Source organism: Echinops telfairi, unplaced genomic scaffold (genome assembly GCF_000313985.2).
Source record: "Echinops telfairi isolate 266 unplaced genomic scaffold, ASM31398v2 ScPeMD7_9;HRSCAF=40, whole genome shotgun sequence".
NCBI classification, from domain to species: Eukaryota; Metazoa; Chordata; class Mammalia; order Afrosoricida; family Tenrecidae; genus Echinops; species Echinops telfairi.
In genome coordinates, this window is record NW_022103906.1 from 29,546,826 (window position 1) to 29,572,951 (window position 26,126).

Sequence of the window (26,126 nt, forward strand, 5' to 3'; positions counted from 1 at the left end):
TTGTTGGGACGGAGTGGTGGATACTTTGGATGGATGGGGGAGGGGGGGAGGGAGGGAGGGAGGAGAGATGGATGGATGGATGGATGGATGGATGGATGGATGGATGGATGGTAAGCTAGAAGGAAGAGGGACTGGGAGGAATGAAGGTAAGCCTCAACAAGACATTTGTGATTTGAATGTTAATCAATTATTTGAAGAAAATTAAGTGATTCAGGTTAAAAAAAAAAACACCATAAACTCGGGATTTCCCCCTGTAGACATTTGTGTTAGACAGGGTTCTCTAGAGAGATAAAACCAAATTCCTGATAATTTAATATATTTATTTATAAAGATAATTAGATATATAACGAGAAATGAACTGTTAACTCATATACAGATAAATATATAATACAAGAAATAAATAGTTAAATTAGAAAGCACTACAAATGGCTTAGTGCAACTCACGTCCGTGAGAGAAAGTTGAGAGACTAGCAGTCCTTCAAGTCTCTGTCTGATGCCAGATCTTCCTCTATTTGTAGAGAGAGCTAGGCTATGTCAGCACAGCAGCCAATCACAAGGCAGGTCACCAACCGCCAGTCCCCAGCTCCAGAGAAGTCTTAAAGGAACCTCAACTTACAGCAACACAGTCCACAGGCTAGGCGTCCCACAGGCTCTGTAGCCTTTAAATTGGGCACAGAACAAGCAAGGCAGCCGCACACTGGTCCGACGATCCCAGAGTGAGAGACAAGAAAGGCAAGGCTCACCAAGCCATTTATCTCTCTGCCCTTCAGTCAATCCCACCTGCGTTTATCAGCCAGGCTGGCACAATAAACTGTCTCAACATTCTTGGGTTGGAAGTCTTTCTTTAGCAACTCTCATCACCCAGGAAATGCCTTGGTGGAAATCAAAGGTAATAGGCAATTGACCATCCTAATGTGTTTCGTTTTCTGTTCTGCTTGGCTCTTTTCATGTTGATACACTCACTGTAGGACAGGGTACAACTGCCCCCGTGGGTTCCTGAGACTAACTCTTGATGAGAGTAGAAAGTCCTGTGTTTTTTCCTCCACACAGCACCCGCGGTCTCAAACTGTTGATCTTGTGGTTTGTAGCCCAATGAGTAACCCACTACACCACCAGGGCTCCTCTTTGCAATCCTCTTTTCATGCGGTCATTACATCACTGCTCTCTGGTCCCTGCCCGTGTTGTGTGTGTTTGAGTCGATTCTGATTCATAGCCACCCTAAGGACAAGGTCGACCTGTCCCACGCGGTTTCCTGAGCTGTAATCGTTACAGAAGCAGACTGTCACTTCTTTCTACTTCAGAGCCGCAGGCGAGTTCGAACTACCAACCTTACAATTAGCAGCCAAGCCCTCGACCCATGCACCACCTGGGTTCCTTCCCTGCCCGTTAGTCACCATATGCTGTAGGACGCACCCTGGCGGGCTCGCACACAATTGAATCACTCCCTGTGCCTGCCATCTCTGTTCTTTTTGCTTCCTCACCATCCACGGCTCTCGGGGACCTTCCAGAATAGATTCCTGAGGAGCTGCACTCTGCTGCAAACACGCTCCATTTCCCCACATCGTCATTCGACAGTCGGTGTTTTTGAGTCAGTCTTTACTTTCCTCTCTTTTATTGATTTATTTTCATCGCTTTTAGTGGCATTTAATCCACATATCACACAATTCAATAGTTCGATCATATCAAGAAGAGTTGTACAGTCATTACCACAATCAATTTTAGAACACTGTCTCCTCCCGCCATCACCATTAGTCTTTACTTTTCTATAGGTCTATAACTCATGTCAATTTTTAGACCTAATGTACCTTTTCTCACAGAAAGGTTCATGTGAACATACAAGTGTTCGATTTAAGGGAAGTCACAGCAGTGCCTAACATAGTAAATAAATGAAGCCTCGTGTTCTTTTTTTAAATTTTTCCGTGTTGAAGTCTCAGTATGACACCGTGTGAAGAGATATTGATAATCATAGCACAGAGCTTTGGTTTATCTGTTTCTGTATACTCGACTGATGTCAAATCTAGATGTGATTCAGTAGTTCAGGGTCATCTGGTTGTTTCTGGGCACCCTTGGCGGGCACAGTCTCCCAGGGCTTAGACAAGTGAGCCCCACTGGATTTGAAGCAAAGCCCTGGACCGGAGTGCCCTGCAGCTGACATAAACTGATAGTTCTTTCTTTTTCTAAATCTGACATCAGCTCATGTGACTCGAGTGCTCTAATGGGTCTGCTGGTCACAATAGTGGGCCCTTTCAGGCAGCATGTGTTTAGAACTGGTCCATGCTGATGTGGTTTCTGCATCCCACGGGGTGGGGAAGTGGCTCCACCAGGGTCTTGGGCGACTTTGCTGAAGTGTGTTCTGTACTACTTGATCTGTGTTAACCCCAGATACTCCTGGGATCCTCACCTTCCACTTTATCTCATTACTCCGCAGGAGGACCCTGTTCCCAATGGCCTTCGGGCACTTCCAGTGTTCTATGCTGCCACTATCGCGATAAATGTGTTTTCCATCATGTACACAGGGGCACCAGGTAAGAGCTCCCTGGGGAGTTAGGCCACAGTGTGCCCAGTGTATCTCCCACACTACTGGATTATTTGGGCTTTCTACCCCGGGGCTGTAAATGTGCTCTTCGTGGTCATCATGGAGAAAGGAGCACAGCAAACGGTTAAGGCGCTTGGCTGCTAACTGGAAAATTAGGCACCTCAGAAGAAAGGCCTGGTGATCTGCAACATCAGCCGTGAAAACCCTGCGGGACACAGTCCTACTCTGACACGCCGGGGCTGCCCTGAGTCGGAACTTACTTGACCTTGACAGCAGCTGCCCGGTAGAAAGAGTGGTTTACCCCCTCACTTGTTCTGAATACTCAAGTGATAGGTGTACAATGAAGGCCACAGACTTTCAAGTTAAACACAAACAAACATGAGTCCCCATTCTGACATTTCCCCAGCTGTGTTGTTTTAGCAGCTAGCTCACCCTGTAAGTCTCAGAAGGGGGGTGTTGAGTCAACACCCCCTTCACTGAGCAGTGGTGCAGCCCGGGAGAAGGCTGTGGCTCCAGACATAGACCCTCAGCTAAGCAAGGCCCCACCTGCTGTGCGTGCATCAGCAGTACAGCTGTGGAAACTGATGCGCTTGGCACCATAGCCACAAACAGGCTCCCTGGAGACAGTCGGGCCAATAAGCCCAGGGACAAGCAGCAAGCATTCTTTGAAGAGACTGATGACAGTGGTGTTTGGGGGAAAGCTGCTCATTTCCCCCACATTCTGAAATTCTGTGCACTTTCTGAAGGGATTGGAGTTTTAAGTGGTTTCCAAAGCGTCATTATTTTTACCCTGTGGCTCAATGGAGAAGGAATCCTAAATACAGAATTTTAAATGCTCACATTTCAATATTGATGAACTAGTAACAGCCTCCTATTTTACCTATGAGTTAGTATAGAAGGCCTCCTCCACCTCTCTTTGCGAGATTCACCTCTGACAGCCGGATCCTGAAGCCATCCATCAGTGTGCTGGTGGTGCTGGTCGTGATTGGGTGCCATTGAGTGCCATTGAGTCGGTTCCAACTGCCGGCCGACCCTTGGTACAACAGAACAAAACACCGACGGGTCCTGTGCCATCCTTGCCACTGTTCTTACCTTTGACCCCGCTGTTGCAGCCACTATGTCAACCCATCTTGTCGATGGCTTGCCTCTCTCCTTTACCTAGCCTGGTGGTCTCACCAATCCTTGCCTCTAAAGAGCACTCTGGCTATACTTCTTCTGCCTCTAAAGGTCAGTTTTTCCCTTTAGCAATTCATGGTATTTTCAGTATGCTTCTCTAGCCTAATTCAGATGTATCAATTCCTTTTTCGGTCTTCCTTATTCATTGTCCAACTTTCGCATGCATGTGAGGCCATTGAAACTGCCATGGTTTGGGTCAGGCGCATCTTAGTCCTCTAAGTGGCCTCCTTGTTTTTTCAACATTTTAAAGAGGGCTTGTGCAGCACGTGCTATACAGTGCCAACAGATAGGCTAGTTGTTTCATTTTCTTTTAATGTCTTTTCTATATAAGGATTAATAGTTCAGTTATAAACAGTATATGACAGAAACCATCCCTTTCTTTGTTCAAAACACAACATTTCTGCACGCCGAGTGCCACCTTGTATGTGTGGCATCCGAGAGCTGAACAGGAAAGGAGGGCAACCCCCGATAGCCCAGCCCCTCCTGGGTTGAGTGAGTTACTGGGACTTGCGGAGGCTTTTCCTAGAAATGGACAGTGGTATAAATGAAGGCCGTTTTTTGAACTACACTCCTGTTTTACTGTACACCCGTTCTAATTTCTTTTGGGTACCTGTTTGGAATGTCAGAAGAAGAAAACAGTGTAGACTTTAGAAAACAGTATTGGCTTTCTTCTATAGTTAGCCTATTATTCCATCTCTTTATTCTTTCACTTCTTCATCTGTGACGGATTGAAATTATATCCCCCAAAGATAAGGGATGTGAATTCTGACCCCTGTGCGGGTACCAGAAAGAACTGGTCTGCATGGAACCATTTCAGGAGGTGGCATTAATCAAGAATAGATGGCATCAAAGGAAGCTGTATTAAGGCATTGACAACACGGTTCCCAAAATTGATGGAATATCAATTGAACGGATAGATCCAACGTACAGACGTAATGCTGGATGCCAAGCACTTTGGAAAACAACTCGTTGGCCTACAGGTGGAAAGAGACCCATCTTTATAGCCATTCAAAAGAATGCAGAAATTATCGAACACTATTGTTAATACCACACAGAAATAAAATTTTGTTGAACAGAATACAAAAATGGTTACAGAACAGCATTACGGGGACAAGGAACTATCAGAAATCCAAACCAGATTCAGAAGAGGATATGGAAGAAGGGATGTAAGTGCTGATGTCAGCTGGATCTCAGCTGAAACAGAATACCAGGAAAATGTGTTTATGCACAAGCATTTAACTGGATTATAACAAGCTGTTGCAAAGAATCACAATTTTAGAACACCTGCATTTGCTCGTGCAGAACCTGCACATCATCAGTCATTCATACAGAACAAGGGGTACTGTGTGTCAGGAATGGTGTGCATCGGGGATGTCTCCTTTCTCTTGCTTTTTAAATTTTATTTTAATCATTTTATTGGGGGCTCATACAGCTCTTATCACAATCCAGACATCCATCCATTGTGTCAAGCACATTTGTACATTTGCTGCCATCATCATTTTCAAAACATTTTCCTTCTACTTGAGCTCTTGGTTTTATCAACTTCTTATTTTTCCCCCTCTCTCCCTCATGAACCCTTGATAATTTATAATTTTTTTTTCATGCCTGCACTCACCAATGTCTCCCTTCACCCACTTTTCTATTGTCCATCCCCCGGGAAGGGGGTTATAGGTAGATCATTGTGACTGGTTCCCCCTTTCTCACGCCACCATCCCCTGCCCCTCCTGGTATGGCTACTCTTATGATTGGTTCTGGGGGGTTTATCTGTCCTGGATTCCCTGTGTTTCCAGCTCTTATCTGTACCCATGTACATGCTCTAGTCTAGCTGAATTTGAAAGGTAGAATTGGGGTCACGATAGTGGGGGAGAGGAAGCATTAAAGAACTAGAGGAAAGTTGTATGTCTCATCAGTGCTATACTGCACCCTGACTGGCATGTCTCCTCCCTGCGACCCTTCTGTAAGGGGATGTCCAATTGTCTACAGATGGGCTGTGGGTCTCCAATCCACACTCCCCTCATTCATAATGATATGATTTTTTTTGTTCTTTGATGCCTGATACCTGATCCCATCAACGCCTCATGATTACACAGGCTGGTGTGCTTCTTCCATGTGGGCTTTGTTGCTTCCCTGCTAGATGGCTGCTTGTTTAACTTCAAGCCTTTAAGATAGTTGGGCACCATCAGCTTTCCTCACCACATTTACTTATGCACCCATTTTGTCTTCGGCGATCATGTTGGGAAGCTAAGCATCACAGAATGCCAGGTTATTAGAACAAAGTGCTCTTGTGTTTCGTGTTGGGAAGCTAAGCATCACGGAATTCCAGGTTATTAGAACAAAGTGTTCTTGTGTTGAGGGAGGACTTTAGTAGAAGCCCAGTGCAGGGACATCTTTCATCACACGTATACAGTCTGTCTGCTGAGCAAATGATTCAAGAAGCTGGACTATAAGAAGAAGAATGTAACAACCCATGATACGCAGATGGCACAATCTTGCTTGCTGAAATTGAAGAGGGTTTGATGCACTGACTGATGCATATCCTAGAATACAACCTGCCGTGTGGGTTGCACCTCAACAGAAAGAGAACAAAATTCCTCACAACTGGATCAGTAAACACCATCGTGATAAACGGAAAGACTGAAGTTGGTAAGGATTTCATTTTACTTGGATCCACAGTCCACACCTGTGAAAGCAGCAGTCTAGAACTCAAAGTATTATGTTAACAAATCTGCTACACAAGACCTATTTAAAGTATTAAAGAGCAGTGGCAGCACGTTGAGGACTAAGGTGCGCCTGTCCCACGCCATGGTATTTTCTGTTGTCTCATTTGCATGCGAAAGTAGACAATGAATAATGAAAATAGAAGAATTGAATTACGGTATTGGCAAAGAAAATTAAACGACATGGACTGTTTGAACAAACAGATCTGTCTTGGAAGAAGTACGGTCAGACTACGCCTTAGAAGTAAGGATGATGACACTTCCATCCTTTGGACATGTTATCAGCAGAAACCAGTCCCTGGAGAAAAGACATCATGCTTGGTAAAGTACAAAGGTCGGCGAAAAAGTGGAAGACCTCCAAGGAGTTACATTGACACAGCAGCTGCAACGATGCACTGCAACATGGCGAGGATTGCGGATGGTGCAGGACCCAGGCAGTGTTTCGTTCTCTCAAGCATCAGGTTGCTGTGAGTGGAAACTGGACCAAATGAGTTTCCTTTGTTCAACTAATGAGGCACTCTTGGTGTGGGGTGCATCTTAAACCAATCTCTTTTGAGATAAGAAAGATCAGATTAAGCAAGCAAAAAGATCTGAGAGATAATAAATACCAAGCCACATAAAAATACTCATAGAGTAGTAGCTGAGGACCTTCCCCAGAGCAAACAGCGAGAGAACCCTCTCCTAGAGCTCGTGCCATGAATGCAAACTTCCAGCCTCCTAAACTGTGAGGCAACAAAGATAGAAGATGCAGAACCAAAATCTGGACCAGGCAGTCTGGTCCAGAGCCCAGGGCTGTTGTTGCCAACCCTATACTGCAGCGTGAGATAGTGTTGCCAGAGCCCATAAGGTTACAGGTGCTGACAGCAGTTACTACTCACCCTTAATTAGTTCCTTCCCTTGACTTCCTTTAAGAAATGCTTTCTTTGCCAGTATGTTTGGGACATAGGCTATAAACTAGCGGGCTTCAAAAGTTTATGGGGAAATGCAATTAAAAGATGATAGCTCTTTCCCATGATCTCCTTGAAGCCTTTTGTATCGTTCATACATACTGAATACACTAGCTGAATACACCACCGCTCCTTTAATTAGGGACTTAAGCAATTTCTATAAGCACAAACAGAATTCCCAGTCTGAGAGTTAGTGTTAATTACTATGATGGGGCATCTGTTCTCTGAGGAAGCTCACATCTCCTGCCCATCAGAGCCTCTGTTCCTCATCATCAAGGGTGTGCTGTGAGGATAACAGAGCCCTGGTGGTGGAGGGGTTATAACCAGGTCGTCAGCAGTTCAAAACCACCAGCTGATCTGTGGGAGATAGTGGAGGATTTCTACTCCTGTAAATCAGTCTCAGAAACCCACAGGAGCAGTTCTACCCTGTCTTCTAGGGTCACTATGAGTTGGAACTGACTCGGTGGCAATGAGTTTTGGGGTGAGGATGACATGCAATACTACAGGCAGAGCCCAGAACAGTGTCTGGCACAAAAGAAACTCAGTACAGGTTAGGTTAAAGGCTGGTTCACTGTTATAAATTAGTCTTATCTCTTGGATCTTATGTCTCATTTCTGTTATCACCACACACCTATGGATGCAAGCTTTCCTTCTTGGACCTGTCTTCTCATAGTTTAGGCTTAGTTGGATTGGTTTTATTTCATATTTTACATGTCTTTGCTCAAATGCAGATCACCTAATTAAGCCTCTATTAGGATGTATAACTCGTAAGACACTGTGTTAGGCTAGAGAAACAAAACCAGGACACTTATGCTTTTATATACATGGATAGGTTTATATAGCAAGAAGGAATATAGTAGCTAGTTAGTCCACACGGCAGTACAGAGGGCTCAGTTCAGCTCACATTCATGGAAGAGTTAATATACTGGAAGTCCTTCAACTCACGTGGGCTCCCGGGTATAAGGTCAAGGAAGCAGACAGAAAAGTCCTTCCTGGGGCAAGGCAGGCAGTCTGCCCATAGGCAGCAAACAGCAGGCCAGGTCAGCAATAGTCAGTAGCTTGGGAGCTAAGTGGAGCAGGTCCAGAAGGGATATTGAACTCAAGCTATGCAAGGCAACAGGATCCATGAGCTTCAAGCTCAAGCAATGTGCCCACCAGCAGCGTGGGTAGCTGGTCGAGCTCTAGCAACAGGATCCACAGGTTGGCTTGGCCCACAGATATTGTAGCTTACAAGTTGAGGCATAGAACTAGTTAAAGCAGCCACATGCTGGTCCAATCACCAGAGAGTAAGAGATCAGGGGCGGACCTTGCAGAGCCATTTATCTCTTTGTCCTCCAATCAAATTGCAACCTGATTAATCCCACATGTTCCTATTGGCCAGGTTGGCCAATAGCCTAACTATCACAGTCAGTGATTCTCAGTGTGTTCCCAAAGCCAGCATCATTGGCACCAGCTAGTAAGTTGTGAGAAGGTCAGGTTCTCAGCCTCCCAATCCTCACCCCTACCCCCCACACACCCAAGCTGTGAATCAGCAATCTTGTGCCTCAGGAAGCCTCCAGATGGTTCTGATGCTGTAGTGTTGACAACCATTGCTCTAACCACCTTTTACCAGAATCTCCACATTGCTACCTTGTTAAGGTTCTTATGTAATGGATGCTCTTTCAAAGTTCTTAATAGCTTGTCATTCACTCTTTTTTTCTCAAACTTAACCCAGGCCTGGCTTCCCCAGGGCAAGTTTGCATCTGAGAGAGGCCTGCCTCCTCCTCCTGCTCCTCCTTCACTACTGCCTCTGGTCCAGCCCTGGTTTGGGAAAGCCCTGGGTAAGGAGAATCTCCAATTCTCACCAGGGATTGCATTCAAAACAACTCTTTAAATCTACTTCCTTTGAGAACTCTGGTGCCACATGCAAAGCCGGGCAAAGGAGAATGGGAAATCTAAATGAGAGGGCACATTTGGAAGTGATTTTTTTTTTTTTTAAAGAATGCTTTTCTTAAGTTGCTCTAGGATTCCTTTTATAGAGTGAGCTCTACCAATGCCCCAGAGAAGTTGATCTAAAACAGGAACAACAGAAACCCAATCACCCAGTCAGCACATCAAGCACAGCCAGCAGCGTGAGTGGTACAGGTGTGTGCCTGTCAGAAGGGGTCTGCAGTCTTGTACACGTGTTATCCTTCTGTTGTTTCCATGCACTGTCCCATCCATTCTGACCCACCAAGACCCTGTATGACGCAGTAAAACAGGCCCACAGGGTTTCCTGGGCTATAATCTCCAGGCCACCAGTGTTTGGTTTGCAGCCCAGCGCGTAAGTACTGCAGTGCACAACCAGAGCTCCGAATATGGTTTGACTTCTGCTCAATTTTAAGAAGTTGCTGTGGGGGCCTCACACACTCCACACTGTGTACTAGTCATTCACTCTGTTCACCTTGAAAACAATGAGAAAGATGCCGCACACCAAATGGAGTCAGTATTTCTCCAGAAAGCAGAGGTAGGAGGGAAATTGTGATTGTTGTTAAGCTCACTGCCATGAGTCAGTGCTGACTCATAGCGACCCCCTGTGGGTGTCCAAGACTGTAACTATAATGGGAGTAAGAAGCTCAGTTTTTCTCCCGAGGTGGTTTTGAACTGCCAGCCTTGGGGATCCCAGCCCATACACATAACCACTCCAGCACCAGTGTTCCTTGTTAGGTGCCATCAAGTTGATTCTGACGCACAGTGACTATGTACAAGAGAGTGAAATACTGCCCGGTCCTGCACCATCCCACACCTGGTATGTTGGAGGCATTGTTGCGGTCACCGTGTCGGTGCTTCTCCTTGATGGTCTGCTCATTTTCGCTGACCTTCTACCAGCCATGACATCCTTCACGAAGACTTGTCTCTCCTGATAGTATGCCCAAACTGTATGATACCAAGTCTTGTCATTCTAGCTTCTAGAAAGCATTCTGACTGTCCTTCTTCCAAGACAGGTTTGTTTGTTCTTCTGACAGTCCACAGCACTTACAACACTCCTTACCAACACCATAATTCAAACCTATCAATGCTTCTGTGGTCTTTCTTGTTCACTGTCCAACTTTCACATGCGTGAAAGGCGTTCACAAATTCCACTTCCGTCCCCAAAGTGCCATCCTTATTCTTCAACACTTTAAAAAGAGGTCTTATGTAGAAGGAGGCAAGGGTGATGAGGAAAGGCATTATTTTTATATCAAGACAATTTTGTATTGCTAATAGTTTTATAATACATATTATCTATAAAATTAAACCTTATGCATCAATTCTGACTTTGCTGTATATGAAGGGGGTACCCCCAAAACAGAAAAAACTTCCCCTGGATGGAACTTTCATAGTAGTACATATTTTTTCCTGGTGGCCAAGCATTGAGCAACTCACTCTGAGTTAGTGCACCCAGTGCCATTGCCTGGAAGGTTCTCTCTGGTCACAGTGAATTTTTTCCTAAAAGCAGTTTTGCTCAAACCTTGTTTTTTGTGATGGCTGATTTAAGAGAACAGTGAAATTTTGTTTCCCGCCCCAGAAAAATGCCACAGAAACTGTTGTGATGTTGAACACAGCTTATAAGGACAGCACTATGGGAAAAATTCAAGTGTACAAGTGGTTTTCTCATTTCAAAAAAGGTGACATGTAGATTGATGACAAACCTCGTTCTGGACGTCCATCAACTTCCCACATGGACGAAAATCCTCCAAGTCAGATTGTTAATCAAGCTTTCTATTTAGAGGTTCTGAAAAGATTGTGTAACAGTGTACAACAGAGGTCTGATTGTTGGCAAGTGGAGGACTGGTTTTGCCACCACAACAATGCACCTGCTCACACAACCATCTCAGTGCACCAGTTTTTGGTAAAAAAACAGCATGCCTCCCTTGCCCCATGTACCTTACTCACCTGACCTCACTCCGTGCAACTTCTTTTTGTTTCCACGAATGAAGAGAGACATGAAAGGACAGTGATTTGACGACATAGAAGAGGTGAAAAAAAATGAGGGAGGTGTTGTCAGCCTTCCAAACAGATGAGTTTGAAAAATGTTTCCAGGAACGGAATCTCATATTTGACAAATGTATTAAATGTAATGGAAAGTACTTTGAAAGTGATGAGGTTGTTTTGTAAAAAAATTTAAATACATAGCTTTGGAAAAAAAATTCCTATTTGGGGGGGGAGGTATACCCCTTATAGATTGTAAGAGTGATCATTAGCACTGTTGAAAACCACAATGTATAAGAAAGTGGTGGCATGTGTATTTTGAAAAAGTTCTATTTTTTACCCAAATCACTCGAATATTCTTCTGGTCTTTTAGGGATTCGGAATGGCATTGTAAAGAGATGTTTGAGGTTAGAGCTGAATCATTATTCATCCTATCTTTGCTGCTCAGACAATGAAGGAGCTGGAGATGAAAGGGTTGGCATGGCTGCTGCCGTGAGCTGGGACCCTAGCTCCCGCAGTGGGGTCCGACAGCTGCTCTTGGCTGGGTGAATGCGAGTAATTCAAGCTCTGCCCTACTTTGTCCGGTCCATCGTCACACACGTATGCAGCCTCACCTCACTTACGTTTCACTCTTTGTCAGCTCCCCTGGGAGACTGACGCACCATTTGTGGAACTGTATGGTGTACAGATGTTGGGGTGACGCGTATGGTAATGGTACCAAGGGTCTGGCGACCCTCTTGCAGGTGTCACTACTTGGAAACACTAGGAGATCCTCAGCAGGAAAAGTTTAATATAAAGTAATTTTATCAGGGATGGGGGAGAGGAAGGCTTACCTTTTAGTCCTTATACACTGTCTCAGGTACCTTGCTCTGCAGAGTTTCTATGTTTAATTAGTGTTCGCGCCTGAAATTTGATTATTCTCTGTGCTTAGTGCACTTTGGAACTCTAGAGCACAGATTACTGGCTCTGGCCCTGTGCTTTTTTGATGCTCTCTTAAATTATTAAATTGCTGAAAATTTTCCTAAGCCTCCGTCCCCACTCTAGCCTGTTCCTCTCTTGCTCCCTGTGGGCAGTTTTTCTCTGACATCCCAGATTCCCTTCATCTGCCTCCTTCCCGTGATGTATGTCTTAGCCGTCCCTCTCACCTTCAGCAGTATGTTTAGCCCCAGCTCTCCTGCTCAGGAAGGAGCCCTGGTGGCCAGCTGGCTGGGTTGCTAGCCAAAAGGTCAGTGGTTCAAACCCACCAGCCACTCCACGGAGAAAGATGAATTTGAATTTTGGGGTTTTCTTGTCCTGTTTCTTATGACTAGGAGAATACTTTCAGAATTCTCTGGCCACTTCCCGGGCCAAACTAATGAGTCAATTCCTGCTCATAGCACCCCTATACAGGGTTTCCGGGAGTGTAAATCTTCACAGGAACAGACAGTCATCTTTCTTCCAAGGGGCAGCTGGTAGGGTTGAACCCCTGACCATTTGGTTCACTGTTCAACACCTAACCCACATACCACCTGGGAAAGGCACGTACAATGGGGAAACAAAGGCAGGTACCCTTACGGCACTTTGTCTAAGCAAAGGATGGAAGGCCTTATAACTGGCCTCAGCTTCTCCCTTTTGCTGTTTTAGATTTGGGGAGTGGGAAGTGTGTTGTAAGAGGCTTGACCTTGTAGGAAGTGACCGGTAATGACAGCGCCCTCTGTTTCCTTCGCAGTGCTGGGCCTGGTTCTCCCCATGTGGGCAATAGCGCTCATCTCCTTCGGCGTTGCCCTCCTGTTTGCCCTTGTTGTGTGGATCTTTGTGTGCCCATGGATGCGGAGGAAAATAACAGGTAAGGACTTCTCTGTCTTTCTGATGTGCAGACATGCTCCTGAAACTTGAGACAGCACACAATCATCCTGCCTGAGGGCGGGAAGAGGTCCCAGGGAGAACTCCAGAATCTACATTAAGACACACGTCCCCACTCTGTCTCTGGGTTCTCGACACTTTAGACACTTTTGGGCTCATATGTTTTCTTTCAGTTTTATTGGCATATATTCCATATCATACAATTCAATCACCCGCATCATACAATTCATTCAATCACATCAAGAAGAACTGTACAATCATTACCACAATCAATTCCCGAACATTTTCTCTTTTTTCCCCCCATGACTAATTCACCTTTAAAGCCACCTGTGTAATTACACTCACTTCTAGTGCTCTCTCCCCCTCCCGCCTTCACTGTTTACTCCCCATGTCCCCTCACCCTCCCCACCTCCCCTCCTACCCACCCTGCATCCCTACAATTCCTTGCATCGGTTATTATCTCTAGGCATCCACACCTTCTGGGCTTCAAACTGTCCAACCCAGCAGAAACAACACGGAGCAAAAATGAAGTGAAGTGGTAAGGACAAAACAATAGCAATATAAAGATAAACATGCCACAGTGGGCAGGAAAGAAAAGACCTCCATCAATGTCCAAAAAGCAAGAGATCCTTGCAACTAGACCAAATTCAAGTTGGGTCTAGAGCAGTGGTTCTCAACTTGTGGGTTGCAACCCCTTTGGGAATCGAACAACCCTTTCACAGGGGTCATCCAATTCATAACTAGCAAAATTACAGTGAGGAAGTAGCAACGAAATTAGTTTTATGGTTGGCGCGTCACCACAACATGAGGACCTGTCTGAAAGGGTCGAGGCATTAGGAATGTTGAGTACCACTGGTCTAGAGCGAGATTAACTGGCCAAGTATCAAGTTTTATCCAGGCTAATCAGGATTTAAATGATCTATGTTTCACTGTAAGGCTAGTCCAGTACTTTGCCTGTGGCTAGGGGGTTCTGCCAGCAGCTGAATCTGACTAGATACTCTACATATAAATTTTGGACTCCCACTGTCCTCCCCAGCCTTCCACAAATTAGGTGTTCACAGTTTAATCTCTGATACTTTAACCTTCGTCATGTTTGAATCTTGTACTTGTCATCTTTGGATCACACAAGCTGGTGTGCTTCTTCTATGTGGACTTAGGTGACACCTCACTTAGATGGCTACTCGTTTGAATACAAGCCTTTAAGATCCCAGACACTAGTCCAGTCGATAGCCGGACACCATCTGCTTCTTCACCACACTTTGCTGTAGCACCCTTATCTTTAGTGATCTCTTCATGAAGGCAAGTATCAAGCCATGTTATCAGAATTATTCTTGTATTGGGACTAGAGTTAAGTGGGTGCCCAGAATCCATCTGCTTCCTATGGCATATGCATGACTGAGGTTTACTTTGGCAGTTGTCTTATGACAAAATCGAACCCCACATGACCCACTACATAAACAACAAAAAACTACAGGCAGGAAAAAAAATTTTTAAAGTTCAACATCATCCATCATCCCTCTGGGGTGTCAGGTGATTGCCCTGAAGACATCCATGTCCCTAGTGACACAGCACTGGGGACCCCGTCGGCATGAGGAGTCTGTGAGCACAGACCCACCGTGGGCTGCAGCCCGTGAGTTGTTGCCTGCACAGTGTGTCCGCCCATTCTGTTGAGCTCTGTTTACCATGAGTAGGAGGCTTGGTGCCCGGGACAAACTTCCCGGATCAGTTCTTCCATGTGCAGTTCCTTACCCAACGGATCAAAACCTGAAAGGGGCTACTAGATATATGGTGATTCTGGGTCCCTTTCCATTGGGCAAGGTCTGTCCACCAGGTGAAAAACATTAGTCTTCAGGGAAATGCAAATTACCGCCACAGTGAGATGTCCTTTCCCACCCACAAGAACGGCAAAGCTAGCAATTCCAAGTACTAGTGACGAAGTAGAATAGGTGGAATTCTCACCCACATACCATGACCATGTAAAATGACCCAACCACTTTGGAAGTCAGTTTAGCTCTTATGATGTAAAGCATGCATGTGCCATCTGACCCAATGTTCCATTCCTCGGTATTTGTCCAGGAGAAAAAACATGGTCATGAATGACTTGTACACACGTCTTAGTCTTAGTCACTAAAAATGGGAGCACCCTGATGCTCACTAGCAGGTGAATGGGTAACCAAATTGAAGGGTGTTTGTACAATAGTGCACGGCTTAGCAAAAAAAGAATAAACCACCAACAGACACAGCAGCAGAGTGAATTTCACAGGCGTCATGTTGAGCAAATAGTGCATCTTATATGATTCTGCTTTATAAAATTTGAGAGTGGAAAAATAATACGTAATAATTCCAATCTGATCTGTGGCTGCCTGGGGACTGTAGGGGCTGCAGGAGATTGCAGGGAGGATGAGGGCGTTTCCCAGATCATAAAAATGCTCATAGGTGTCGTGGCTGTGGTTTTATAGTGGTTCTGAATGTATGCATTCATCACAGGTCATCAACCTGTACATCTAAAACGTGGATGTTAAAATATGTACATGATACCGCAGTAAAGACAGTCCTTAAGAATGCAGCATGGACAGTCAGCGGTGGCTAATTTTCCTAGTACCAGTGACAGAAAGATGAGACTCTGTTCCTGTAAAATTTACAACCTCAGAAACCCCAGGAGCAGCTCTGCTTTCTCCTGTAGGGTCACTCTGAGTCGGAATCAACCTGAGGGCAGTGAATTTTGAATTTGAGTGCCAATTAAATTCCAGACCTACGAGCTACATGTGTTGTAGCTTTTTGTTTTTAATATTTACATTTGACCTTGGAATGTGTTATGTAAACCACATTATAATAAGCTGTATCTGCATTTTTTAAAGCCATATTTCAAAGAATAAGTAAATGATGAGGCATAGCGCACTCATTGACTGAATGGCTCCATAAAATAAATATGATAGGTCTTTCCAAGTTGATCTATAGGTTTAATGAAGTTGCTATGAAAACTCCAGGAGAATATTTTATAGATTTTAACAAGTTGCCTGTGAAATTCACGTAGAAAGGCAAAGGCTGCAGACTAGACGAAACAATTTTGAAAAAGAGTAAAGTTGGCGGACTCACATTAAGACTGTGCCCTCAAGCTGTACGGCGATACGGTGTCAGTGAAGAGACAGTGCCGTAGATCAGTAGAACAGAATTCATCCTGAAATCAACCCATAGAAACATTTCATTTGATTTCTGACAAAGGTACAAAGTGGAGAAAGGTAATCTTTCCACAAATAATGTTGAAACCGTTGAATATCATAAACTACGCCCCCAAAGAACCTCCATCTAAACTTCGCCATATGAAAAATTAGCTCCCAGTGTATCTTAGATTTAAGTATAAGATGAAGACTTTCACTGAAAGCCTAAGAGAAGACTTTCAGGATTTTGAATTGAGCAAAGAGCTTTTCTTAGCCACGACAAACCAAAAGCACAGTCCATAAAGAAAACTGCTGATAGATTGGACTCAGTCAACTTAAAAACTTTTGTTCTGTCAGAAACTCAATTTGGGGAATGAAATGCTAAGGTACACATAAGGTACACATTGGGAGAAAGTGTTTGCAGGCCCCATCTCTGACAAACGACTTGTATCCAGACTGTAAAAAGAAATCTAAACACTTAACTGCAAGAAAACAGACAAGCAAATCAATAATAATGAAAAGATTACAACTCACCAAAAAAGATAGATGGTAGATAAACACGTGAAAAGATACTCAATATCGTCAGTTACCAGGAAAATGCAGATTAAAGCCACAATGAGATAGTACCACACATTTATTAGAATGATTTAAACAAACACTGACCGTGCGAAGGATGTAGAGCCCTTGAAGCTCTCAGCCCGGTGACGCGGTTGCGGAATGGCACACCCCTCGGGGAAACAGTTCACAGTGTCGTGGGAGATTCACTAGACAGTGGTTCTCACCCTTCCTAATGCCGCGACCCTTTAAGACAGTTCCTCATGTGGTGGTGACCCCCAACTGTAACATTATTCTCATTGCTACTTCATAACTATAATTTTGCTACTGCTATGAATCTGGCAACCCCTGTGAAAGGGTCGTTCGACTCCCAAAAGGGTCATGACCCACAGGTTGAGAACCGCTGCAGTAGACACATCCCACATGCCCAGTAGTTCCACTCCTAAATGTTATCCCTTGAGAAATGAAAACTGAATTTCACAGAAATACCTACACTTGCATGTCATTTATCGCCACTCAGAACTAGAAACGACTCCATGCCCACCATCAGGGGTGAATGGGCAGCCAAGCTGGCACCTCTGTCCACTGGCATACCACTCAGCAGTGAAGGAGAAGGAGCTGTTTCTCAGTGCAGCAATGTGGATGAACTTCAGAGGTGTCACATACGGAGCCAAAAGCCAGTCTCGTGAAAGTTGCACACTGTACGACTTCACTTGTGTGACATTTCTGGAAACAGCGACATCTTAGGGACCGGGAAAGGCTCAGTAACTGCCAAGGCTGAGAACTGGGTATAGGGTCTTAATACCACAGGTATTTGTAGGAGTGATGGAGCTCTCCTGTACCCTGATTGTGGGCCTGGTTACAAGACTGTCTCTGCTCATGTGTTAAAATAGAATTGTGGACATACACCTGCCTGTACATATACACACAGGGTCAGTTTTGTTTCATATAAGTTCAAAAAATTAAGTCCTAAAAAATCCATATTAATACAGACAATTTCAAAATAACATTGAAGCCACATGGGTAATGGATTGATAATCCGTTGTCTCTTCACCTCTCTGTGTGCCTACCTCCAGCTCTGTGTTGAGAAAAGATTATGTAAACACAGATTACCAGCATTAGATGAGCTGCCCTGAAACATACTGTATATCTCATTCACAACTGGGAAGTGATAATATAAGTTTAAATGCTTTGGTCTTTTAAAATCTTTTTAATACCTGAGCCTTCATGTTAAATTGGATGCAAACCCGTTGCTTTCCAGCTTTAGGCTGGAATGTCAGAGCAGGAACAGCACATGCCTTCTCCTTCGGACTTCTCAGGAGACTTGAAGTAGAACCTAACAATTAAGGCTACATTTGGCTGCATCTGAATTTTGCCTGCACAGAATCTTGAATCTGTCTGCCATTACTAGCTCTGTAACTTTGGGCAAGTTTCTTAATCTCTGTGCCTCAGTTTACTCATTAATAAAATGAAAAGAAACAATCATACCTGTCTTATATTAGAGTTAACTGTCATTGTTAGGAGGTGGCGTAGTGTGTGATGAGCCAAATGTTGGTGGTTCAAATCCACCAGACCCTCCGTAGGAGAAAGATGCAGCTGCCTGCGTCTGTGAAGATGTATAGCCTTGGACACAGTCACTAAGTACAAGAATCAACCTGATAGCAGTGGGTTGGGTTTGGGTGCTTGGTTAATATTGTTAGAGTTACTATTTTCTATCTATGTTACATATAGTATCTTCTCTATATTACAAACTAAAGTTGGAGGGGTGTGTGTGTGTGTGTGTGTGTGTGTTCTCTGAAGAACATAATAGAATGGTTTTAAGCTCTATATTTCTAAGTAGATACAGAGATCATACTCAGATGCAGGTATAGATATGTTCTGGTTGGGTGTTTTCAAGTTGGTTGCACCTCATGGCGACCCCGCATGACAGGGTAGAACTGTCTCATCGAGTTTGTCTGGTTGTGCTCTTTATGGAAGCAGATTGCCAGGCCTCTCTCCTGCGGAGATGTATAGAGATAAGTATAGATACATACATACACACATTATTCTTTGCCTAGCTATATACATCTATATTACTTTATGTAAGTTATATGTACATCTAATCTTATCCAGAAGAGGAATTCAAGTGCTTTTCCAATTCCGTTCTGGAGGCAAAAGCTTAGAACGTTGCTCTGGATGATTTGCAAACAACAAAATCATCAAATCAGCAGCAGCAGGAACCAGATCTGGTTTTAAAAAAAGGATGCTAGTGATCTTTAGAATAATGTTTTAAATCCCTTTTCTCGTTTTAAAGTAGTATCTCCCTGCTCCTTGGGAGGGAAAGGCTGTATTTGCTTGCTAATGTTTGGTAGCCTGGAGAAATTTGAGACCAGGAGTAGAAAGCAAATGTTTGTAGAATAGTGATGGCAACAAATGTACAAATGTGCTTGACACAATGGATGGATGGATGGATTGTGCTAAGAGTTACACGATCCTCCAATAAAATGGTGTTTTAAAAAGACATGAAAAAGAAATAAATAAATTTGTGACCAGGAACTTACTGAACAACAAAGAAGGGAACGTGCTGTCACAGTGTCTCTGGAGACAAAGGCATACATCGCCGTGATGCTGGGAGGGGTCGAAGAGCAGAGAAAGACAGTTGGGGGGGCGGGGGCTGTAGAGTTAGAGACTGCTGTCCCTGGCAGGAACCTTCATGACAGACCAAGCCCGCCCTTTTTTCGTTGTTTACAGATCAAGTGATTCAGGCCCTAAGCCCCATCTTTGGCTCAGGAGCCCTATGTAACTGAGTTATCCTTAGTACTCACTCAACTTGTGTTTTACTTTCCCCATCCAGATAGAACTTAGCCTTTTGTTTGGTTGGTTGGTTTCCAAAGTAAGTACTAAAGTATAATGCTACATGTTCATTTTTTTAGTAGTAAGAATTCTCTTCCAAAAATTTCAGGTGTGACTTTATTTTACTCAGGCAAATTGCAGAAAGAAGGTGCTTTATCACAAGTATCTGATGAGAGCCTCAGTAAAGGGCCAGATGTGGAATCGTCAGTATTCAGAGAGCTCCCCGGGGCCAAGACTACTGACAACAGCACTGTCCCTCTGACGGGCTCAGCCGGGGAGGTCTCGGGGCCCTCAGAAGGCACCTCTGTGGGAAACCATCCTCGGGCCTTGTATGGTAAGACGCAAGCCGAGGGAGGCGGGAGGCAGGCGAGGTGTGGGGTTTACCTGGTGGCAGAGAGAAGTTTCTCAGGGGACAGCCAGCCAAGTCTGGGCATGGGCAGTCAGGTTTGTTAAAGTGACCCCCAATTTTATGCTGTGAGAAAGCAGAGAGGTTGGAAAGTCAGCAGAGCAGGGTTACACTTGTCCTGTGATTTTCTTCCAGGAGATATTTATAGTCTTATCCAGGCGCCGAGGGCCCACACACTGTGTGCACAGCGCTGACTCAGCTTCATGCCAGGTGGCTGTGCTGCGGTACTCGCCTGGATGCGGCAGGCGGGTTTGCACAGCCCTTTAAGGAGGCCTCCCTCGGGGAAGCCCTGACGAGATAGCTCACGCTGGATCTAAGGAGAGCATCCCCACACAGAATCACAGAGACTGTAGACACCATCGGGACCGCTCCTGGCGTCTCCTGGGCCCCATAGCATTTGAAGGCAATGTTGGGCAAGCCCCAGCCTTTACCCAGGGCGCTCCAGGATGCACTGGCCTCTGAGCAAGGTGGACTGTGGCCCACAGAAAGCAAGTTCATTGTGTCACATAGCTGACAAGACCCTACCTTCTGGCGGTCATGATGGGCCATCTAAGGAGCATGTAGAATAGCTCCCTCATCGGTGGAGTCATTCTAAATTAGACTGCTTTTAATTATTTCCCCTTTATTGATACCTAGAAAGACCCAAATGACCTAGAACGCGTCATTTCGGACAGACAGACACTCTTTATGAGCGCTTCAATAACATTTTTTAAATGTATCATATTAATAGTCTTACCTTTTGGTTATGAACTTCTAAGTTTCTTTTGTTACTGTAACTACATCACATATTCTCTATAGTCAATCTAGAAAAGGCTTTTTCTTAATCTGTAGAAGAATAAAAGTCACTCGTGGCCCAGCCTCCTAGAGACAGCCGCCATTCAGCAGTGCAGATGGGGGGTGGGAAGGGTACTTTCCAGACATGAACATAAGCTGCCTCTCACCCTTCTCAGGAAGGGCCCTGTCCATGACTCACGGCTCTGTGAAGTCGCCCATCTCCAATGGCACATTTGGCTTCGACAGCCAGACCAGGAGCGATGGCCACGTGTACCACACCGTGCACAAGGACTCTGGGCTCTACAAAGACCTGCTGCACAAAATCCACACAGACAGGGGCCCGGAGGAGAAGCCTGCCCCGGAGAACAACTACCGGTTTCTGCGGCGGAACAACAGCTACACGTGCTACACGGCGGCCATCTGCGGGCTGCCGGTGCACTCGACTTTCAAAGGGGCCGAAGCCTCATCGGCGCCCGAGGACAGCGAAAAGCTGGTGGGGGACACCGTGTCCTATTCGAAGAAGAGACTTCGCTATGACAGCTACTCCAGCTACTGCAACGCGGTAGCTGAGGCTGAGATCGAAGCGGAAGAGGGCGGGGTGGAGATGAGGCTGGCGTCGGAGCTGGCAGACCCTGACCAGCCTCGGGAGGACCCCGTGGAGGAGGAGAAGGAGGAGAAGGACACGGCCGAGGTGCACCTCCTGTTCCACTTCCTACAAGTCCTCACAGCCTGTTTCGGATCCTTTGCTCACGGTGGCAACGATGTGAGGTGGGTGCGTTGTTCCAGTCATTCGGCACGGCCGGGACGAGGGTCTGCCCTGTGCCAGCCACCAGCCTGTGCCCAGTCACACCCTTCCTTTAAGGAGGTCACTTTCTAGTTGGGGATGTTAATTAAATAGGTAGCATGTCTAGATTGATTAAAAAGACCTAAACCCATTGGTCTCAAGTTGATTCCAACTGATGACAACCCATGTGGGACAGAGTAGAGTGGTCACAGGGTTATCTTGGCTTCCGATCGCCAGGCCTTTCCTCCATGGTACTGCCAGGTGGGTCTGAACAGCCAACCCTGAGCTTGATATTGTTGTCAGTTGCCATCAAGTGCCATTCCCACTCATGGCCACCCCGTGTGTAGGCCAGTAGGTAAGCACACACCTCTACGCACCCCCAGGGACCTTCCAAAAGCGAACTCACTGCCCTCGAGTCGATGCCAACTCAGAGCGACCTGTAGGACAAGAGAACCGCCCCTGTGAGCTTCCGAGGCTGTAGCTCCTCAGTGAAAGCCCCGTCTGTCTCCCTCGGAGCAGCTGGTGTTTCACAGTACTGACCTTGCAGATCGCAGCCCCTCAGGGAACCACTCCACCCCCAGGGCTCCTCAGGGACGGTGGGTAGTGGTGATACATGCTGATGGGAGAATAAAGGGGAAAGGGAGCGTGGCCTTGGGGGCTGCAGGCTGGCCAGTGCCATCTGAACGGGTGAGGGAGTCGGCCATGCGCATGGGGGCAGTGGCTCTAGAAGAGGGACCAGCTGGCACTGGGACCTGAGGCAGGAGCACACCTGGTGCATTCGAGGCACAGCAAAGGAGGCCACAGAGGGGCAGGTGTGGACAGGAAGCGGGCGAGGCACAGCGGATGCACAGAGAAAGGAAGTGAACAGCAGTCCACGAGACCCACGTTTTACAGCACTACTCTGGCTTTTGTTTTGTCAGCACAGGGACGAGGGCACAAGCAGACACCAGCTAGAAGGGGTCACTGCACGGATCCCAGGGAGAAGTGACGTGACTTGGACTGGTGGTAGCAGGGATAGAATCTGGTTGTACTTTCAAACAAGAATCAATAGCGTTCGCTGACAGATTGGATATAGGGTGTGACGGAAAGAGATAAACCAGGCTGAGTCCCACCGGCTAAGAACTCTAAGAGGCCATTTAATAGGAAGGCCAGCTACAAGAGAAGCAGGTGTGGGTCAGGAGAATAGAAGCTGGGCTTTGGACATGTTAGTTTGAGATGGGTAAACGGTTAGTGCCTCTTGGCTGCTAACTGAAAGGCCGCTGGTTTGAGTCCACCGAGAGGTGCCACAGAAGAAAGTCCTGGATACTTTAGAGAAAGCAGCCATCGAAAACCCGGTGGAGCACAGTTCTCTGGCACACAAGGTTGTCGCGAGTCAGAGCTGATGCACAAGGCAAAATGTGATGCCCTTGAGAACCAAGTTGACAAGGTTGAGCAGGTGCTGGCCGCGTGAATCTGAGGTTCAGGGAGAAGTCCAGGCTGGGGTGTGGAGAGGTGACTCCATTGGCTGATGGTGTAGGACAGGGATGAGGCCCCTGGAGAGCCAGTGTAGCTGGAGAAGAGAAGGCATGAGGCTGGAGCCTTCCCAAGCTGAAGGAAGAAACGGAGTCTGAGACTGCTCAGATGAGTGATGTTCTGAGAACTTCCCCATGGGAATTTGTCTCTCACACATACTCAGCGTCAACCTGGAAGCAGACATCTGTATCCCTTCAAATCGGTTCTTACTCATTCAGAACTTGCAAACGAGTTATGGAAAGGTGTTTTCAGAACTGCAGACAGCACAGTAAATGGTCCCTGAGCAGCTTCCCCTTCTTTCGTTTAGTCAGCAAGCATTTATTGAGCACCTACTGTGTGCCAGAACAGTCTGGTGCCCGAGCTAGCAGGGTGAATGAAACAGAGTCTGTGTGCTCATCTGTTCAGGGAGAGTGGTGAGCTGTCAGTGAGCTGTGGCCTGAGTCGGGGAGAGGCAGGGCCGGGCCACTCTGCCTGTGGCTGCCTTATGGAGCTTTGGGGTGCCTGATGAAACAGTGGGACAGGACCTCTTTTCTCCTGCTCTGAAGAGGGAGTTGTAATGTGTGAGGAAAATAACCATGCTCCCTCAGCCTCCCCCAGCCATCTCTGTGCCCAGGCTGCCCCTGTAGGAAGCTGGGGGTACCTCCTGCAGTCTGACCGCCTCGGGTTTGAGGCTGTGCCCTCTTCTCACTAGCTGGGAGCCCTAAACCTTGTTTTCCCGTGTGTAAAGTAGAGTTAGGATTAGTACCAACCCTAGAGGGTTTCCAAGGCTGTCCGCCTGCACAGAAGCAGACAGGCGAGTCTTGCTCCCAAGGAGCTGCTGCTGAGTTCAGACCACTGGCCTTCTGGTTGGCAGTTGTGTGCTTTGACCACTGCATTCCCAGAGGACAAATGAGGACAAAAATAAGCATTTGTTGCATTGTATTGCCCCGCTGTGGGTTTCTGGATGCCCGGGGCTACTGCATTCTTGGGTTTTACTGCCAGGCTCAAGGCTTTGTTTGCTCAGTGTCAGTCCCCACACCATTGTATTTGGGTACAAATAAATCTGTGCTGGAAGAAGTACAGCCAGAATGCTCCTTAGAAATGAGGATGAAGAAGCTTCATTTGACGTACTTTGACCATGTTACCAAGAGAGACCAGTTCCTGGCAAAGGACATCTTCCTCGGTAAAGTCGAGCGAGGAAGACCCTTGATGAGATGGGTGGACACAGTGGCTGCAGACCTGGGCTGACATAGAGCCACAGTGTGAGGGTGCTGCGGGACAGCACCGGGCTTTCGTTTACTGGGCACAGGGTTGCTGTGAGTCAGAACCAACTTGGCAGGCCCTTGCCAACATGTCCTGGGGTGCTCGGAAGGATGTTTTGTCTGCCCCTCACTTGGCAACCAGGGCCTCCTGTTCGGGTCATTGTGAGAAGTAACAACGGCAGTAATGTGTATGCTCCCAGAGGTGGGGACCAGAAAGGACAACTAATACTCCTAGCAGTAGCACATGTGTGCTTTCACATCTGTGAAAATGGGAGAATAATAGGAGGTGGGGAAAAGAGAGAAAAACTTAGTTAACACGCTCATTTTTGTGTTTCCCCATACTTAAAGAAAAAAGATCATTTTTATTGTTCCTAGATTATGTAAGTGAGCCACATGAAGGGGCTTCAAAGAGGTGGTAGGAAGGAGCCTTAACAGTTGCTCATGGAATGTTTCCACCAGCTCCGGAAGCCCCTTGTGCAGTAGGTTGGCTGACCTCAAGCCTGTCAAGTCTCATGGGGATTTTTTTTCCTCTCTCTTTTGTACAGTAATGCCATTGGTCCCCTGGTAGCTCTGTGGCTTATTTACGAACAAGGCGGAGTCCTGCAAGAAGCAGCTACTCCTGTCTGGCTGCTCTTTTACGGAGGCGTCGGGATCTGTATGGGCCTCTGGGTGTGGGGGAGGAGAGTCATCCAGACCATGGGAAAGGACCTCACTCCCATCACACCATCCAGGTAAGCACATGGTTTGGGCTGGTGGTCAGAGCTTGGCGTTTGAGACCCTGGGTGGTTCTGGGTGCAAACCCTGCCACACGACCTCCGTCCCCCGACCCCCCATGGCTGCTCAGCACAACTGTTGGTTGTCACTGCAGAGAAAGGGGTCCAAGGGAAAGAACACCTCCCCAGCCTTGGCTCTCCACCTGCACGTTCCCAGCCCCACCCTCACTGCATGGCTCCCCCTACCTCCCCACCACCACCATCCAAAGAGGCTCCGAGATGAGGGCAAGACAGGGAAGTGGAACACAAGGGAAGAGAGAGCGCAGGGCCCCACCCCCATCAGCTCGCTCTGTCGGTCTTACCCAGTCTAAGGGCCAGAGTACCAGGTGCAGGGACCACACCAGGGGCCTGGCCTGCCTCCCCTGAACCCTCTAGCCACCAGTCCCCTGCTCTTCCCTCCCGGGGAGCCCCATAGATCCATCAGACCTTGTGCCCAACCTGCACCACACCCTTCCTTCCATTGTGCCTTGTGCATCTTTCTTCAGGCCACCTTCCCACTGTGGGGTGCTGGTCATTGCCGATGCTTTCCTATGGCCGTTCTGTCCTGGGGCCATTGCTGCTGTGCTTTAGAGACACCAAACCAAGCCCCCTGCCCTCGAGTGGATGCTGACTCAGAGTGACCCTATAGGGCAGGGCAGAACTGCCCCTGGGAGTTTCTGAGATGGAAACTGTACAGGAGTAGAAAGCCCCATCTTTCTCCCATGGAACAGGGAGTAGTTTCAAACCGCCGACTGTGTGGTTAGCTATCTAACACGCAGCCACTGTGCCACCAGGGCTCCTTATTCTGTAATATATCGGGGGAGATAACAAGCTCTTTAAAATTTTTCAAGGAAAATATAAAATCCCTAGTGGCTTCATGAATTGGGTTGGGCTACTAGCCACAAGGTCAGCAGTTCAAAACCATCAGCCATTCCAAAGAATGCCGATGAGATCCTGTGCTTCT

The 26,126-nt window shown here is 46.5% G+C and overlaps 1 protein-coding gene across 6 annotated transcripts in view; it reads left to right on the plus strand.

Moving 5' to 3' along the window:
* Positions 1-26,126, plus strand: part of SLC20A2 (solute carrier family 20 member 2) — a 106,209-nt gene that overhangs the window by 73,146 nt on the left and 6,937 nt on the right. For all 6 annotated transcript variants that reach the window (XM_045286840.1, XM_045286843.1, XM_045286841.1 and 3 more), the window contains 5 exons: positions 2,429-2,525; positions 13,015-13,131; positions 19,824-20,027; positions 21,050-21,641; positions 24,956-25,141. In XM_045286840.1, coding sequence (XP_045142775.1) covers positions 2,429-2,525; positions 13,015-13,131; positions 19,824-20,027; positions 21,050-21,641; positions 24,956-25,141 — 1,196 coding nt within the window. The remainder of the gene's footprint in view (positions 1-2,428; positions 2,526-13,014; positions 13,132-19,823; positions 20,028-21,049; positions 21,642-24,955; positions 25,142-26,126) is intronic.